The 19,997-nt window shown below is 42.8% G+C and overlaps 1 protein-coding gene across 2 annotated transcripts in view; it reads right to left on the bottom strand.

The window, feature by feature from the left end:
- Positions 1-19,997, bottom strand: part of LOC133559280 (serine/threonine-protein kinase 32C-like) — a 237,311-nt gene that overhangs the window by 8,503 nt on the left and 208,811 nt on the right. For both annotated transcript variants that reach the window (XM_061910889.1, XM_061910888.1), the window contains exon 12: positions 5,247-5,314. In XM_061910889.1, coding sequence (XP_061766873.1) covers positions 5,247-5,314 — 68 coding nt within the window. The remainder of the gene's footprint in view (positions 1-5,246; positions 5,315-19,997) is intronic.

The following is a 19,997-nucleotide window of genomic DNA, read 5'->3' as shown; positions in this document are numbered from 1 at the left end:
GGATAGGTTGATTGGCAACACTAAATTGGCCCTAGAGTGTGAATGTGAGTGTGAATGTTTTCACGGGAGCTAAATGAGGTGGAGACTTGTCCAGGGTATACGCCGCTTTCCGCCCGAATGCAGCTGGGACAGGCGCCAGCCACCCTCCAAGAGGGACAAGTAGTAGAAAATAGATAGATGGATGGAATCCATCACAATTTAGCAATCACGTCAACAAAATTTAAGACGTGGTTCTTAATTTGAAAATAAAACTGCTGCTATGGAGACTGTTGTGACCAAATTTCCAGGTGTTATTTCGCGGAGAGATGGGGTTAGGGTTCTGTGGGTTTGAGGTGGATTTAATCAGACTTGTTCCTTCTCGAAACAGATGCAATGGAATAATGACTTGTTGTGGAGAAAATTTAGTAGCGATGTACTGTACACCTTCCAGTCCAGTGGTTCTCAAATGGGGGTACGCGTACCCTTGGGGGTGCTTGAAGGTATGCCAACGGGTACGTGAGATTCTTTAAAAAAATATTCTAAAAATAGCAACAATTCAAAAATCCTTTATAAATATAATTATTGAATAATACTTCAACATAATATAAATGTAAGTTCATATACTGTGAAAAAATACAACAATGCAATATTCAGTGTTGACAGCTAGATTTTTTTGTGGACATGTTCCATAAATATTGATGTTAAAGATTTAATTTTTGTGAAGTAATGTTTAGAATTAAGTTCATGAATCCAGATGGATCTCTGTTACAATCCCCAAAGAGGGCACTTTAAGTTGATGATTACTTCTATGTGTAGAAATCTTTATTTATAATTGAATCACTCGTTTATCTTTCAACAAGTTTTTAGTTATTTTTATATATTTTTTTCCAAATAGTTCAAGAAAGACCACTTCAAATGAGCAATATTTTGCACTGTTATACAATTTAATTAATCAGAAACTGATGACATAGTGCTGTATTTTACTTCTTTATCTCTTTTTTCAACCAAAAATGCTTGAATTAAAAAAATGTTCACAGGTGGTACATCACTGAAAAAAGGTTGAGAACCACTGGTCTAGTCCACAACATTACACAACAAACGGATTAGATCTTTTTTTTTTTTACATTCACAATGCTTCGGTTGATGAATAAACCAAGAACTACACGGAGAAGCAGCTGCCATCTACGACTGTCGTCTCTTGTGAATTTTTTGAAGGTATGTAACGTTAATGTTTTCACATTCGCAAGCTTTAAAGTTTTAGCATTTTAGTACTATTATTTAGTATTTTAGCCTAACGTTAGCTAGCAAGGCTAACTGGCTAACATTCCAACCTAACGTTCCAAACAAACATGTAATATATTATATAACCTACGCAGAAATAGTGCATTTTTTTATGGCCCTACCTGAGCAAGTCAGCATCTGAAATCCCTCACTCTGAAGGGCTAGATTCATACCCCCCTACTGCCCACTACCCTTACATGCAAAGAGTCATTGGGGCACCACTACCTTCACAGGAACGCGCAAAAGTTAGGGATAGGGCTAAAAAGTAGGGTAAGGCGGTGTATTGGGATTGGGCCTTAGAGGGGTATGGAGTAAACAAAAAGACAGCATGCCAAACCTCTCTCCTACAGTATATTACCTAACTTGATACGGGGGAATGCACATCCTTAAAAACAGTAGTACCATGGGATACAAGTGCCTCATTTTAAATTTTTTGGGGGGATAGGGAGCAAATACAAGTGCCTCATTTTAAATTTTTTGGGGGGATAGGGAGCAAATACAAGTGCCTCATTTCACATTTTTTTGGGGGATAGGGAGCAAATACAAGTGCCTCATTTTACATTTTTTGGGGGGATAGGGAGCAAATATTTGGGTTACGAACTTCCCAACAGCTGTCTTACTTGCTAGCATTGCTTGTAGCTGTAGATCGACATTATTTTTTTTTCTAAAAAAAAAGAGAAGAAAGTAAGAGTGAAGGGCAGTGCTGAAAAGAAGTGGATGACACTCTTTAAATGAAGAGAGGGAGTATTGAAAACACGACCAAGCGTAAAGCTGACTTGGCCTAACAGTTTGAGCGCAGAACAAGTAAATAACGCCAGCCAGCCGGGAACGTTAAAATAATTCAAGATTCAAGTTTGTTTATTGTCATATGCACAGTTAAACAGACAGTTTGCCGTACAATGAAATCTTACTTTGCTAGTCCACCCTTCAACAAGTCACACGGTACTTAGCTAAAAATAAAAAATAAAAATAAAAAAGTATATACAAGGCACAGTAGGTAACACAACATTATTGCACATTCTGATTGACAGTCAACAGTATAAATATGGAGGTGACCTTGGGTCACAGCAGCAGTTAAAGTCTCTTTAGTGATCAAATGTGAAAGGTTTCTACGGTGATGGTTCGCAGTTCGGGGGTGGTTAATGTAACTGTCTTTTGTTCAAAAAGACAAAAGTAAAGACGGGGTGGGGGGGGAGCTAGCATTCACAAGTTAGCATTCACAAGCCTGATGGCTGTGGGTAGAAACTGTTTGTCAGTCTCGTAGTCCTGGATTTCAGGCTCCTGTTTCGTCTGCCTGATGGTAGGAGGCTAAAGAGACTGTGCTGGGGGTGTGTACTGTCCTTTATGGTGTTGTGTGCTCTCCTGGTGGCCCTGGTAGAGTACATGTCCTGTAGTGAGGGAAAGGCTGCTCCTGATATGTACTGAGCAGTTTTAATCACTCACTGGAGTGCCTTCCTGTCCTCAGCAGTGCAGTTTCCATACCAGACCATGATAGAGTTGGTAAGGACACTCTCAACCGTACTTCTATAGAAGTTGCTGAGAATTTTGGGTGGCATACCAAATTTTTTCAGCCTTCTTAAGAAGTTCAGTCGCTGCTGGGCTTTATTTATTGTTTGTTGGGTGTTGTGATCCCAGGTGAGGTCCTCGCTGATGTGGGTCCCGAGGAATTTAAAGGTTTTCACCCTGTCCACCTTTGTCCCCCCTATGTACAAAGGTGTTTACTGTGCACTCCTTCTCCGTGGGTCAATAATCATCTCCTTGGTCTTGTCTGTGTTCAAAGAGAGATTATTATCCTGACACCAGGCCACCAGTTCCGCTACCTCCCTTCTGTACGCTGCCTCAGCTCCCCCGGTGATCAGTCCGACGACCGTAGTATGATCTGTAAACTTGATGATACTGGTGTTGTTCTGGGAGGCCACACAGTCGTTGTGTGAAGAGGGTGTACAGTAGGGGGCTCAGCACGCAGCCTTGGGGGGTCCCTGTGCTTAGAACATTTGTGCCTGATGTCTGGTTGCCGATTCTGACTGACTGGGGCCAATTTTTTGAGAAAGTTCAGGACCCAGTCACAGAGAGCCAGTGTCAGACCAACAGTGAGGAGTTTAGCAGTGAGTTTTTGTGGGATGACCGTGTTAAAAGCAGAGCTGTAGTTGATGAATAATAGCCTGGCATAGATCTCCTTGCCCTCTAAGTGGGTGAGGGTGGTGTGGATGACGGTGTTGACTGCATCCTCAGTGGACCGGTTCTGCCGGTAGGCAAACTGTAGAGGGTCCCAGTGTGTCAGGGATGGTCTTCTTGATGTGTGACATGACTATCCTCTCGAAGAATTTCATCACTATTGGGGTGAGTGCAACAGGGCGATAGTCATTCAGACAGGTCACAGTGTCTTTCTTTGGCAGGGGCACGATGGTGGTGGTCTTGAAGCAGGTGGGCACAACAGCTTGTGCTAGTGACAAGTTGTATATATCAGCAAGTACGTCAGCCAGCTCTGATGAACACACCCTGAGGGCCTGGCCAGAGATGTTGTCTGGGCCGACAAGTGGTAAAAAATGGACGGATGGATACAATGGCTGACGCTGTTTCGCAATACAGTAGAACCTCAATTTATAAACAGCTCAATGTACAAACTTTTTCAATCACAAACCACAGGCCGTATAAAAATATGCTTTGTCTCAGTGTACGATTGCTTCATCCACCCCTTGTCCTTCTGTGTGTCGCAGCGCAGCCATTTTGTGCCCGGCAGCACAGCCATTCATTGTAGGCGAGCTGATCAATCCATGTGCCCATTCAGTCATCATACTGCTGCTGTTAGCTACTGCGCTACTTTCTGTTCTTTTAAAGTGTTGTTGGTTTTTGTTTTTTTTAGTCTTTTACAACATTTTTCTAGTTTTGCTATCTCAATGAGTCCAAAGAAATCAATGAACATGCGATGTGTGGTTTAAAATATTCAGGTAGGAAGAAACATTCAATAGAGTTGTCAATATTGCCCTCCCCGCTCTCTCGTGCTGCATGCCTAAAAGATGAACTGACAAAGTAAAGAAAATCTATGTTTTTTTTCCAATTATTGTAGTGACCTTTCAAATTGTGAGTGCACCAGAGGGCTCGTAACAATGTGTATGCGTGTCAGCAGGGCGGCTAAAATGAGGACAGTTCAGCTGTTAGGTTTTTTTTTACTTTGTTATTAAATAGAAATAAAAACAGCAGTGATTCTCAAATTGTGGTACGGTACAAAGACTCCAACTAGTTGAACACAAAATAATCACTTAATTGAATATTCAAACACAGTCTTACTGTTCAAACTGTGTTCAATGTCACAGTGGCCAAAAATATTAAACATACTTGCTAAATAAAACCTCTGCCTTGTTTTTAACTAATAGCTAGGCCAACTACGCAACTGTCACAGTGGCCAAAAATATTAAACATACTTGCTAAATAAAACCTCTGCCTTGTTTTTAACTAATAGCTAGGCCAACTACGCGACTGTATTTTAATGTTGGTCATCATGGTGGTACTTGGAGAGCCAAGTGTTTTCTGAGTTTAATGTTTGAGAACCACTCATAGAGTACTGTATAGCCCTTTATATTTTGTTTAAAGTGCACAAACATTTAGGAAAATATGGACTTTTGTCGAAGCTGGAACCCATTATTCAATGTTTACATTGTTTCTTACTAAAATATTGAAACTCTTTTTTATTTACAAACATTGTTCAAGAACCAATGACGTCTCTTAAATGGAGGTTCCACTGTAGGCATTGTACATCGTTACGTGACACCCACACCCATCTCATGTCACGTGACCAGTTCTTCCCTCAACCAGACACCCACTCACACACATATTGCTACTAAACCAAATTCTGTCTCCTATGGCAACACTACTGCAAAAAATCCATCTGCCTCTTTAAGGTGTATTGCGACCACACAATAAGACAAAATGAAGCGTAATTATTAATGTGTTTTTAGTCTTGGAGGATGTAGGTGCTGCTGTCTTACTTTTCACGGTTGAAGATCATAAACTCTTGCTGCACCGCTTCAAGGCACTCCTGGAGATAGTCGTTCTCCTGGAAGCAGAGAACAAAAATAAAAACATGTGCATATTCATCTCACACGTCAACAAAGTCATCCTCATTAGCGTCACCTTTAATTAAATGACATGGCCGTACAGTTCAGGTTCATTATTTGCCCCACACACTGCATCATAAATTGTTTTGTTAGTCATCTTCAAACTGGATGTTTTAGCCAAGACAAAAATAGAAGCTCAGAGGCTCTTGAGGCCATGACAACAGGACTGAAGGCTTTATAATTTAATAACCCAAGTAATAACCCAGCGTGAGAAACACACACAGACTACAAGTCTCATAACCCTGCTTGATGCTGGTATAAACTCTGTGCCCACACTGGTCACATGACACACACACACACACGCACGCACGCACGCACACACACACACACTGGACTGGCCTTAAAGCACCAGTGGAGATGAAAAATAGGATGCCTCTATATTGACGCTTTTATCATATATATCTGATGTATGACACCAAAACACAGACAACATTTGCAAATAAATAGATGTGATCCCCTCCGGCCCCCCACATCCCACCTCCCAGGGATTGTAAATAATCAAATGTATATACAGTGGGGCAAAAAAGTATTTAGTCATCCACCGATTGTGCAAGTTCTCCCACTTAAAATGATGACAGAGGTCTGTAATTTTCATCATAGGTACACTTCAACTGTGAGAGACAGAATGTGAAAAAAAAATCCAGGAATTCACATTGTAGGAATTTTAAAGAATTTATTTGTAAATTATGGTGGAAAATAAGTATTTGGTCAACCGTTCAAAGCTCTCACTGATGGAAGGAGGTTTTGTCTCAAAATCTCACCATACATGGCCCCGTTCATTCTTTCCTTAAAGGGGAACATTATCACCAAACCTATGCAAGCGTCAATATATACCTTGATGTTGCAGAAAAAAGACCATGTATTTTTTTAACCGATTTCCGAACTCTAAATGGGTGAATTTTGGCGAATTAAACGCCTTTCTGTTTATCGGTCTTGTAGCGATGACGTCAGAACGTGACGTCACCGAGGTAACACACCCGCCATATTCATTTTCAAAACATTACTAACACCGGGTCTCAGCTCTGGTATTTTCCGTTTTTTCGACTATTTTTTGGAACCTTGGAGACATCATGCCACCTCGGTGTGTTGTCGGAGGGTGTAACAACACTAACAGGGAGGGATTCAAATTGCACCACTGGCAAGAAATCTGCCGCCAGACCCCCATTGAATGTGCCGGAGTGTCTGCACATTTTACCGGCGATGCTAAGGCAGACATGGCACAGAGATGTATGGATAACCTGCAGATGCATTTGCAACGATTAAGTCAACAAAATCACAAAGGTGAGTTTTGTTGATGTTGTTGACTTATGTGCTTGCTATTCAGACATATTTGGTCGCAGCATGACTGCCAGCTAATCGATGCTAACATGCTATGCTAATCGATGCTAACATGCTATTTACGCTAGCTGTATGTAAATTTAAAACTAGATCCCCACATTTAATGCGAAACAAACACTTACCAATCGACATATTTAAGTTGCTCCAGTATCATAAGATGCGAAAGTCCTGATCGTTTGGTATGCACATTTTACCGACGATGCTAATAAGGCAGCCATGCTATGGGCCACTTCATTAGGTACACCCATGCTATGGCCGAATAGCGTCAATAGCTATTCGCTCAATAGCTTCAGTTTCTTCTTCAATTTCCTTTTCGCTATCTGCCTCCATACTCCGACCATCTGTTTCAATACATGCGTAATCTGTTGAATCGCTTAAGCCGCTGAAATCCGAGTCTGAATCGAGCTAATGTCGCTATATCTTGCTGTGGTAACCGCCATGTTGTTTGTATTGGTAGCACTGTAAGACGTCACAGGGAAATGGACAGTCGCATCGCAAATAGCGAAAATAATGTGACGCTTGTGTGGCATTGTAATGCCGGATTGGTTCTTCCGGGGATGCGTCGAAGCGATGAACACAACAAGGTAAGTTATAAATGGATTTATTAAATAATAAAAGGCTAGGAACAAAAACACTGCTGTAAAGAGAAAGCAAACCAAAAACAGAAAAACAGTTCCTCAGCATGTGAGCTGGAATAAACAAATGGCTTAGCGTAAAAGCTAGCGAGAATATACATACAAAGATGAAGGTCGAGAGTCGTCAGTGTTGCGCGTGGGCAAATTAGGATCCGAGACTGAACAAAGAAAAGAGGAAAGCTTATATAGGGAGAAATCAAGGAGAACCAGGTGTGTAGAAAACGAGGAGCAGGTGAAATCAATGTATAACCATGGTAACGGACTAAACAGGAAGTAAGTGGGTCAGAAGAGAATGAAACAAAGATGGAAAAATAAACATGTGAAGATCTGAGTCACAGATCGCAACAGTATTCCCCCCCCCAAAAAGACAGATTCCAGATGTCTCAAAGAAAACAAAAACAAATAAGAAACAACTTGAACCCCCTCCCCAAAAACAGAGTCCACAAACGAAGGGAGGGCGGAGGGAGGCCACGGTGGAGGGTCGCCAAGTCGTGTGTCCCCGAATCCACCGAGGACAAGTCAAGTGGCGGCGGCGGATGGAACGCCGCTGCCGAACAAGTTTTGGCGGGCGACCTCGAAAAGGCCACATTAGTGGCCGCCTCGCAGGATGAGGTGCCCGGCGAGGCGGACGACCCGGGCACGGCCACATCCGTGGCCGACATGGAGGAGGGAGTGTCTGGCGAGGAGGATGACCTCGCAGAGGCCACGCCCGTGGTCGACGTGGTGGACGACGCCTCAGCACCGAAATCCCAGCAGGCTTGGAAGCAGCAGACGAGGGTGCGGGGACTGCAGCCAAAGCAGGCCCGAGTGCAGCTGGCGAGGATGATGCGGGTGCTGCAGCCGCAGGAGTCGTCGGAGGCGGCCTGGGAGCCGCAGGAGTCGTCGGAGGCGGCCTGGGAGCCGCAGGAGTCGTCGGAGGCGGCCTGGGAGCCGCAGGAGTCGTCGGAGGCGGCCTGGGAGCCGCAGGAGTCGTCGGAGGCGGCCTGGGAGCCGCAGGAGTCGTCGGAGGCGGCCTGGGAGCCGCAGGAGTCGTCGGAGGCGGCCTGGGAGCCGCAGGAGTCGTGACTGGTGTGAGCTCCAGCCTCATCGTCGGCGCCGGTGTGGGCTCCAGCTTCTTCGTCGGCAGTGCTTGGCGGCGTGGAGCTGGTACCGGCGCTTGTCGAGGAGCTGGCACTGGAGTGGGCTCCAGCCCTGTCGACACAGGTGAAGGTTCCAGCCCCGTCGTTGACGCTGGTGTGGGCTCCAGCCCCGTCGTCGACGCTGGTGTGGGCTCCAGCCCCGTCGTCGGCGGTGCTTGGCGGCGCGGAGCTGGTACCGGCGCTTGGCGGCGTGGAGCTGGTACCAGCGCTTGGCGGCGTGGAGCTGGTACTGGAGTAGGCTCCAGCTTTGGAGCTGTTGCTGGAGTGAGATCCAGGCTAAAGTCTGTAACTGGTATGAGAACCAGTTCTGGGTCGGAGGCTGGTGTGAGAACCAGGTGGGAGTCTAGTGCTGGTTTGAGAACCAGGCTAGAGTTCAAAACTGGTGTGAGAACCAGACTAGAGTTCAAAACTGGTGTGAGAACCAGGCCCGAAAAAGCTGCTGGTGTGTGAACCAGGCGAGAGTCGAATTCTGGCGTGAAAACCAGGTTAGTGTCATGTGCTGGTGTGAGAACCAGACTGGGAACAGGTGTCGGCTTCAGCCGAGGAGCAGGTGTCGGCTTCAGCCGAGGAGCAGGTGTCGGCTTCAGCCGAGGAGCAGGTGTCGGCTTCAGCCGAGGAGCAGGCACAGGGGTCTGCCGAGGAGAACTAGGGTTCGGACGGAACACAGGTGGAGGAGGTCTACAAGGCCGTTGAGACTTGGCCGGGGGAAAAACAGGTGGAGGAGGTCTACAAGGCCGTTGAGACTTGGCCGGGGGAAAAACAGGTGGAGGAGGTCTACAAGGCCGTTGAGACTTGGCCAGGGGAAAAACAGGTGGAGGAGGTCTACATGGTGGCCGTGGTTTAGAGGGTAGTATCTGTGCTACCTCCGTAGCACAGCTATAGGTCATAGCCCCTTCCTCCAGACGGGGATCCCAGACCCGTTCCCTATGGTCAGGGACTGACCTTAAGGGAGGGTGGTGGGAGGCTTGGAGGCGGGCCGACTCCTCCCCTTTAATTTGTCCAGAATTTCCTTTAGAAAAGGGAGGAAACACCTTGGACTTGGCCGGAGAATGAGGTTTTAAAGGAGGTGTAGGAGAAAAACTAGGTGACTGAGGTTGACTAGAATAATAAGAAAAAATATCCTGATAATTCTGTATCTTGTCATGAATGTTATTGATATTCAAAAAAGGTTGGGAATGAGAATTACTGTCCACAATATAAAAATCTTCTGAAAAAATGTCATCAACAGAGGCCGGTGTTGCGTCACCGGTGGGCGTTCCCCAATTGACGTCATCGCTTGTGTCGGAAAAAGTGTCATGGCAGCTTAAGGAATGATTTGAAAAAAAACAAGCAGGATTACCGGTAATGACGGGTGAATCCTGGACGGGGTGAAACTTGCTGTGTCCATGGGGAGGAATAAGTGGTGCTGGAACATTACTGCCGTGCGGGGGGCCTCTCCACTGGACCCCCCGCCTCTTCGGGGCAGCGCGAACGGCTTCGGAGGGGACTTCAGGCCCACAGTCAAGTCTTTCCTGCTCCCAAGCCACGAGCTCCAACCACAAACCCAAGTCGAAGGGTTCCTCCCGTGGTTTCGACGCGGAAAAACATTTTGATGCTCGGATCCTACTGTGACGCTTGTGTGGCATTGTAATGCCGGATTGGTTCTTCCGGGGATGCGTCGAAGCGATGAACACAACAAGGTAAGTTATAAATGGATTTATTAAATAATAAAAGGCTAGGAACAAAAACACTGCTGTAAAGAGAAAGCAAACCAAAAACAGAAAAACAGTTCCTCAGCATGTGAGCTGGAATAAACAAATGGCTTAGCGTAAAAGCTAGCGAGAATATACATACAAAGATGAAGGTCGAGAGTCGTCAGTGTTGCGCGTGGGCAAATTAGGATCCGAGACTGAACAAAGAAAAGAGGAAAGCTTATATAGGGAGAAATCAAGGAGAACCAGGTGTGTAGAAAACGAGGAGCAGGTGAAATCAATGTATAACCATGGTAACGGACTAAACAGGAAGTAAGTGGGTCAGAAGAGAATGAAACAAAGATGGAAAAATAAACATGTGAAGATCTGAGTCACAGATCGCAACAAATAAAGAACTTTAAAGCTTTTTTTCAGGGATATTCCGGGAGGTGTACAATTTTGAAAAAAACTTTGAAAAATAAAACAAGCCACTGGGAACTGATATTTATTGTTTTCAACCCTTTTGAAATTGTAATAATGTTCCCCTTTAACACGGATCAATCATCATGTCCCCTTAGCAGAAAAACAGCCCCAAAACATGATGTGTTCACCCCCATGCTTCACAGTAGGTATGGTGTTCTTGGGATGCAACTCAGTATTCTTCCTCCAAACACGACGAGTTGAGTTTATACCAAAAAGTTCTATTTTGGTTTCATCTGACCACATGACAATCTCCCAATCCTCTGCTGTATCATCCATGTATCCATTTTGGTAGAAACTCAACTCGTCGTGTTTGGAGGAAGAAGAATACTGAGTTGCATCCCAAGAACACCATACCTACTGTGAAACATGGGGGTGGAAACATCATGCTTTGGGGCTGTTTTTCTGCTAAGGGGACAGGACGATTGATCCGTGTTAAGGAAAGAATGAATGGGGCCATGTATCGTGAGATTTTGAGCCAAAACCTCCTTCCATCAGTGAGAGCTTTCAATGGTTGACCAAATACTTATTTTCCACCATAATTTACAGATGAATTCTTTAAAATTCCTACAATGTGAATTCCTGGATATTTTTTCACATCGTGTCTTTCACAGTTGAAGTGTACCTATGATGAAAATTACCGACCTCTGTCATTATTTTAAGTTTGAGAACTTGCACAATCGATGGCTGACTAAATACTTTGTTGCCCCACTGTACTTGTTCTTATGCTTTCTGATGTCTCTATGTCCACTACTTGCTGTATATATCCTACCAAGTCAGACCTACACTGTTTGAATTTCCATTTCTCAAATGATACAATTGTTGATGACTGAAGTGGTTATATGGTTATATCAACCAAACCTACCCCCCCCCCCCCATACCACCCCCCGGATTGTAAATAATTCAATGTATATACTCTGATGATTAACTTGAGTGATGCCTGTATTATGCTGATAGTATATATTTGTACCATGAATTTATTTACATGGACCCCGACTTAAAGGCCTACTGAAATGAGATTTTCTTATTTAAACGGGGATAGCAGGTCCATTCTGTCATACTTGATCATTTCGCGATATTGCCATATTTTTGCTGAAAGGATTTATTAGAGAACATCCACGATAAAGTTTGCAACTTTTGGTCGTTAATAAAAAAGCCTTGCCTTTACCGGAAGTAGCAGACGATGTGCGTGTGACATCACGGGTTGTGGAGCTCCTCACATCTTCCCATTGTTTACAATCATTGCCACCAGCAGCTAGAGCGATTCGGACCGAGAAAGCGACAATTTCCCCATTAATATGAGCGAGGATGACAGATTTGTGGATGAGGATAGTGAGAGTGAAGGACAAGAAAAAAAAAGTTTTAAAAAAATAAAATAAAAAGGCGAGGGCAGTGAGAGCGATTCAGATGTTATTAGACACTTTTACTAGGATAGTTCTGGAAAATCCCTTATCTGCTTATTGTGTTACTTGTATTTTAGTGAGATTATATGGTATCTGAAAGTCGGAAGGGTGTGGCCACGGGTGTGGTGACCCAGTGTCTCCGGTGGGAGGAGGTAATAGTCCGCAGCTGCAGGAGGACGCAAGCTCCGCTCATAACTACGATAAAAGCCGAATTATTACCACAATTTTTCTCTCGGAAATCTGCCGGTTGACATGTGGTCGGGAACCATGTTCGCTTGACAACTCTGTTCAATAGTAAAGCTTTACCTTCGGGAATTTTAAACAAGGAAACACCGGCTGTGTTTGTGTTGCCAAAGGCAGCTTAATACACCGCTTCCCACCTCCACCTTTCTACTTTTACTTCTCCATTATTAATTGAACAAATTGCAAAATATTCAGCAACACAGATGTCCAGAATACTGTGTAATTATGCGATTAAAGTAGACTACTTATAGCTTGGATCGGGCTGGAAAAAAATATCCGCTACAACCGGTGATGTCAAACGCACGTGTCATCATACGCGTCATCATACCGCAACGTTTTCAACAGGACACTCCGCGGGAAATTTAAAATTGCAATTTAGTAAACTAAAAAGGCCGTATTGGCATGTGTTGCAATGTTAATATTTCATCATAAATATATAAACTATCAGACTGCGTGGTCGGTAGTAGTGGGTTTCAGTAGGCCTTTAAACAAGTTAAAAAACGTATTCAGGTGTTACCATTTAGTGGTCAATTGTACGGAACATGTACTGTACTGTACAATCTACTAACAAAAGTTTCATTCAATCAATCAATCAATCAATCAATCAATCAATCAATCAATCAATCAATCAATCAATCAAAATATTGTCAATCTCACAGAGATTCCTGAGACATTTTAAAAGACAATGAGGAGGCGAGACACATCATCGCGTGACTCAGAGGTAGGAACCGCAGATCTCCTCATCACCAACAACAATGCAAATTATGGAGAAACAACAACAATTCCTTTGAGAAAAATTAGGATCCAGAAAATTATATTGTTGATCTTGAACATAAAGAGGGTGAGCTACAAGTTTTAGAAACTCTGTTTAACATATCCAGATTTAGTGAAACACTAAGCATCATGTAGCAGTATTGCTAAGTCCTAAACAAGAAATACAAACTGCAAACATAATAAAACGATTGCTTACTGTACAATGTCTGCTCTTAGTTCAATGACAACTGATAAGATGCCCATAACTTTCCGTTTAGATGAAAAATGAATCACGATGCACAAGAAGGGTTAATAAGGAAGTCTGCAGACACTGTCATTGGTTGTGTGTGTTTGTCTCCATGTATTGAATGTCACAGATGAACAACTTCTAGATTTATAGCTAAACCCTCCTAATATCCAGATGAGAGGCATCATGTATAATCTAGAATATCTTTGACGAGCAGAGTCGCGATGATGGCGGAGATAGTGAGCAGGTTTAGTGAGCTGTGTTATCAATCCGCCGCTGAAAAAAAACTGTGTCTGCATTAAACACTTAAAATAAAAACATCGCTAATATTTGGTTATTATTCAGTTTACGATATGTATATAGAGTATTGTTGGTGGGTTTTGGATGGTTACTTAGAGGATTTTGTGGGTGAAATAGAGAGCCCCCAATGACTCTTCTGTTAGTAGACTTTTTATGTATTTATTTATTTATGACTTACAATGCATAAAAAAGCCAAGCATATATGTTCAGGATTGTGAATGAAAGACAGCACATCTCTCTCTAATGTTTGTGTATTTCCAGTACGACTGATCTGATAACATGGTTAGAGTGATGTGGGATCTGAGCCGAGGATGTTGTTGTGGTTTGTGTAGCCCTTTGAAACACTTGTGATTTAGGGATGTATAAATAAACTTTGATTGATGGATGGTTAGAGTGCAGAGGTGTTACTACAGTGACGTCAATCTATGGAAATGACTGAAGTCCTTAAAAAATGGCTGACTGAATTTGTGGCATTTTGTGATATTTGTACAACATTTTCACAATCTTTGCGAATTGTAAATACAATTGGATATGGTTTAATGGATATAATGAAACACAATTTGGCATATACATGCAACTTCTTTTTCCACAGTTTTGGTCCTTTAAAATCGCTGATGACATGATGATGGGAATAGTTACACAAAGAGGAAAATACTGAGGTGAATGACATGATGACAAAGTGGAAAAGAAAACTCATCACATAATGAGAAAACAGGTGGTAGAGGTGAACGGCACCAGTGGAGTCCAAGGCAGTATACTAGGACCTTCACTCTTCTTTATATACGTAAATGACATGCCATCAGCATGCGACTGTGAATTGTTCCTGTTTGCGGATGACTCGGCCCTGCTGGTATCCGTCAAGGACAAGTCACAGGTGGAACAAATCCTCAGTGCTAAACTCCTTAATATTTGCACCTGGCTCGCTGACAACAAGCTATCCTTACACTTAGGTAAAACGGAATCCATCCTATTTGGGTCCCATATCAACCTTAACAAAGTCAGTGACTTCACTATAAAAGTGGGTGACATTGTTATCACCAGGAAAGATGAGCTCACCTACCTAGGTTCCATTCTCGAGGCCAATCTTTCCTGCGATAAAATGGCAACCAAGGTAATCAAAAAGGTCAACCCAAGAACGAGATTCCTCTACAGAATCTCCGCTCTGGTCAACAAAAGCACCTTGAAGATTCTAGCGGGAACTCTCATTCAACCCTTTTTCTATTACGCTTGCACCTCCTGGTACCACAGTACCTCCAAAACCCTCAAATCTAGACTCCAAACATCCCAGAATAAGCTAGTCCGGTTACTTTTAGACCTCCACCCCAGATCACACCTCACTCCAACCCACTTCTCCAAAGTGGGCTGGCTCAGGGTGAAGGACAGAGTAAAACAACTTGCACTGAGCCTAGTCCATAAAATCAACTACACCTCCCTGATACCGAAGTACATGTCAAACTACTTCCTTAACGTAAATGACCGCCATAACCACAACACCAGGGGGACCTCCACAAACCACGTTAAACCCAGTTTCCGATCTAACAAAGGTCTTAACTCATTCTCTTTCTATGCCACATCAATGTGGAATGCACTCCAAACAGGTTTAAAAGTAAGTGCATCTCTATCCTCCTTCAAAACCGCTCTAAAACAAAACCTCCAGGCAACTTCAACCCTTTACTAATACTCTCCTCCATTCACATCCCATCTCCCCGGATTGGAAATAACCTAATTTAAATAATCAAATGTATATACTTGTTCTCATGCTATCTGAACTCACTATGTTCTCTGTTCGCTGTACATATGCTACCAAATCAGACCTACACTGTTTCAATGTCAATTTCTCTGATGATGCAATTGTTGATGACTGAAGTACTGATATCAACCAAAGCTCCTCATCCCACCCCCCGGATTGTACATAACGTAAATAATTCAATGTATATACCATGATGACTGTATTATGCTGATAGTATATATTTGTACCATGAATTGATTAACGTGGACCCCGACTTAAACAAGCTGAAAAACTTATTCGGGTGTTACCATCCATCCATCCATTTTCTACCGCTTATTCCCTTTTGGGGTCGCGGGGGGCGCTAGCGCCTATCTCAGCTACAGTCGGGCGGAAGGCGGCGTACACCCTGGACAAGTCGCCACTCATCGCAGGGCCAACACAGATAGACAACATTCACACTCACATTCACACACTAGGGCCAAATTAGTGTTGCCAATCAACTTATCCCCAGGTGCATGTCTTTGGAGGTGGGAGGAAGCCGGATTACCCGGAGGGAACCCACGCATTCACGGGGAGAACATGCAAACTCCACACAGAAAGATCCCGAGCCTGGATTTGAACCCAGGACTGCAGGACCTTCGTATTGTGAGGCAGACGCACTAACCCCTCTCCCACCGTGAAGCCCCGGGTGTTACCATTTAGTGGTCAATCGTACGGAATATGTACTGAACTGTGCAATCTTTTAATAAAAGTCTTAATCAGTCAATCAATATGACAAAACAGCTCCAGGCCTATGTGTCACAAAGTGTGTGGGCAGGGTTTGTTTCCATAACGTGGATGTCTAGGCGCAGACGCAAAAGCAGAATTTTACAACAAAGTTCTGTAGAAAAGGAATATTACATCAGATTGTAGGTGTTTTTACACTTTGTGTTCATATTTTGCCATGATTGTTGCGTTTGGCTTGATGGTAAAAGATGTGAATCGAGAAGGTGGTCTGAGAAGTAAAAGAGGAGCAAAGTTCATATGTTGTTAATATTCAGTGATTAATTGTTCTTAGTTAATATTGCAAATCCCACATTCTTTTTTTTTTATGTTCATTCTGGGTGTCACATTTAGTAAAAAAAAGGAAAATTCAATTTGTTTTTATTGAGGTGGCCTGTCAATGTTTTTAAATGATAATAAAAATGGATTAGATTTTATATCGGGCTTTTCTATTATTGGATACTCAAAGCGCTCAGAGAGAAGTGGAAACTCATAATTCATTCACAACTGGTGGTGGTAAGCTACATTTGTAGCCACAGCTGAATTGGGGTAGACTGACAGAAGCGAGGTTGCCGGTTTGCCCCTCCAACCACCACCTATTATTCAATCATCAGTCATTCACCAGTGTGAGCGGCACCGGGGGCAAGGGAGAAGTGTCCTGCTCAAGGACACAACGGCAGCGTTTTGGATGTCAATAGGTGGGGAGCAAACCTGCAACCATCAGGTTTCTGGCACGGCCACTCTACCCACTATGCCATGCCGAAAGGGTGTTTTAACATTCTCTCAGACATTACTGTTTTTGTAGTAGTGTTCCTGAAAAAAAGGACCAATCACACATAATGTACAGTATATTTGTTTACTGTTCTGTATATATTTATTTTTTTATCTTTTATATACACATACACACCAGCTTCCAGACACATTTCTTTCTCTCAAAGTGGCCCTCGAGTCAAAATAATTGCCCAGTTGTGCTCTTTGGGTAAACCTTTATCATATGGCTGATAGAGGTCTCAACCCAGGAATAGAGGTCAACCGGTTAATAAGATTGATGTGTGAAATGATGTCGGAGACAACCCTGAAATATCTGTCCAGTTCTACAATGTATCCTGTCATGGTCATGGGTGAGCTGGAATCTATCTCATCTGACTTTTGGCAAGAATGGTTGGCAGTCTTTATCAATATTTCTCACTCACTTTCACAACTTTTTACATTTCAGAGTCCCCATTTAAAGGCCTACTGAAATTAGATTTTCTTATTTAAACGGGGATAGCAGGTCCATTCTATGTGTCATACTTGATCATTTCGCGATATTGCCATATTTTTGCTGAAAGGATTTAGTAGAGAACATCCACGATAAAGTTCGCAACTTTCGGTGTTAAGAGGAAAGCCCTGCCTCTACCGGAAGTCGCAGACGATGACGTCACAAGTGTGGGGGCTCCTCACATACTCACATTGATTTTAATGGGAGCCTCCAACAAAAAGTGCTATTCGGACTGAGAAAACGACAATTTCCCCATTAATCTGAGCGAGGATGAAAGATTCGTGTTTGAGGATATTGATAGCGACGGACTAGAAAAAAAAATAAAAAAAAAAAAAAACGCGATTGCATTGGGATGGATTCCGATGTTTTTAGACACATTTACTAGGATAATTCTGGGAAATCCCTTATCTTTCTATTGTGTTGCTAGTGTTTTAGTGAGTTTAACAGTACCTGATAGTCGGAGGGGTGTGTCCACGGGTGTCTTGACGCACAGTGTCTCAGGTGGGTCGACGGCAGCTATGGACGGCACAAACTGAGCTTTTCTCCGGTAAGAAGTGACTTTTTAACCACAATTTTCTCACCGAAACCTGCTGGTTGACATGTAGTCGGCATCCATGTTCGCTTGACTGCGCACTGATCCATAGTAAAGTTTCACCTCCAGGAATTTTAAACAAGAAATCACCGTGTGTTTGTGTGGCTAAAGGCTAAAGTTTCCCACCTACATCTTTCTATTTTGACTTCTCCAATATTAATTGAACAAACTGCAAAAGATTCAGCAACACAGATCTCCAAAATACCTTGTAATTATGCCGTTAAAGCAGACGACATTTAGCTGTGTGTGTGTGTGTGTAGAGCGCTCATACTTCCTAAAAACCTGTGACGTCTTGCGTACACGTCATCATTACACGACGTTTTCAAGACGGAACTCCTGGGAAATTTAAAATTGCAATTTAGTAAACTAAAAAGGCCGTATTGGCATGTGTTGCATTGTTAATGTTTCATCACTGTTATATAAACTATCAGACTGCGTGGTGGGTAGTAGGGGGTTTCAGTAGGCCTTTAACCTAATATGCATCATTTTAGGACAGTGTTAAGACACGGTCTCCTTGCTGTTAGGCAGATGTGCTAACCACATGCACCACCATGTTGGCTCCTCTGATATCTTGCATTATTAAACGATAAAATAGTCCAAATAAATCACGAGGCACTGCTATACTACATGAAGAGAAAGACAGAATTGTTAAGTAGTAAGATAACATTCTCGGGATTCCAGCGGAATCAGTGTGAAACCCCATAAATAAATAAAAACTATGGTTCAGAGTGAACAGTATAATACTTTGAAAATGAGTTTATCTTGTGTTGAGAGCTTGAACTGTGGATAGAAATGTCATTATCTGACAGTGAAATTAACACATATGTGTGTTGAGGTATTACAGTTGTGGCTTTACTACACTGCGCATTAAGAAAATAAAAGTATGTTCTCCAAATGTTTGGCCTAATTTATTTATGTGTTTTATGTTTTACACTGCAGTATTTGTCTTATGTTCTATTATTAGGTTGTCACAGTGGATAAATATATTCATGAAGGGGGACTTTTTGTTTCCAGATAAGGGATGAACACTGCTAACAACATGGCGGCTAATCATGGCGCTACTCTGTCTTGACCGCGACAATCAAGCTGACCAACTTTTGGTAGACCAACTTTTTAATGGACTTCATTTTCAACTCCTGCTTCATTAATAAAACATCACCATATTGGTGTGCCATTGTGTGAGCGTAGGCCTGGGGCGATATTTGATAAGTCAATTAACCGACAATAAATGCAAATTAAAGTCGGTAAATCGCCTCCATGCTTTTCGTCGTTTTTAACAGGCTATGCGCGTTTGTACCGTAGCGAAATTAAAATAAGTTAGGTGAATTATCTTGTCCTCTTTAAAGGGGAACATTATCACAATTTCAGAAGGGTTGAAACCAATAAAAATCGGTTCCCAGTGCCTTATTTTATTTTTCGAAGTTTTTTTCAAAATTTTACCCATCATGGAATATTCCGAAAAAAGGCTTTTAAGTGCCTGATTTTCGCTATCTGTAAATCCACCCGTCCATTTTCCTGTGACGTCACTGCGTGACACCAATACAAACAAACATGGCGGATAGAACAGCAAGATATGGCGACATTAGCTCTGATTCAGACTCGGATTTCAGCGGCTTAAGCGATTCAACGGATTACGCATGTATTGAAACGGATGGTTGGAGTATGGAGGCAGATAGCGAAAACAAAATTGAAGAAGAAACTGAAGCTATTGAACGAATAGCTATAGAAGCTATTCGGCGATCGCCTTCTAACCAACGATTGCATCTTTTGACCACTGGAGCAACTTAAATCTGTCGATTGGTAAGTGTTTGTTTGGCATTAAATGTGGGTGGAGGGAAAGGCTGGATGCAAATATAGCTACAAATGTACATACAGCTAGCCTAAATAGCATGTTAGCATCGATTAGCTGGCAGTCATGCCGTGACCAAATATGTCTGATTAGCACATAAGTCAATAACATCAACAAAACTCACCTTTGTGATTTCGTTGACTTTATCGTTGGAAATGCATCTGCTTTGAGTGTCACAGGATATCCACACATCTCTGTCGTAGCATCGCTATCGTCGGTAA

Source organism: Nerophis ophidion, linkage group LG09 (assembly GCF_033978795.1).
Source record: "Nerophis ophidion isolate RoL-2023_Sa linkage group LG09, RoL_Noph_v1.0, whole genome shotgun sequence".
NCBI classification, from domain to species: domain Eukaryota; kingdom Metazoa; phylum Chordata; class Actinopteri; order Syngnathiformes; family Syngnathidae; genus Nerophis; species Nerophis ophidion.
Note: the sequence above shows the minus strand (reverse complement) of the source record. Positions and strands in the feature narration are given on the sequence as shown.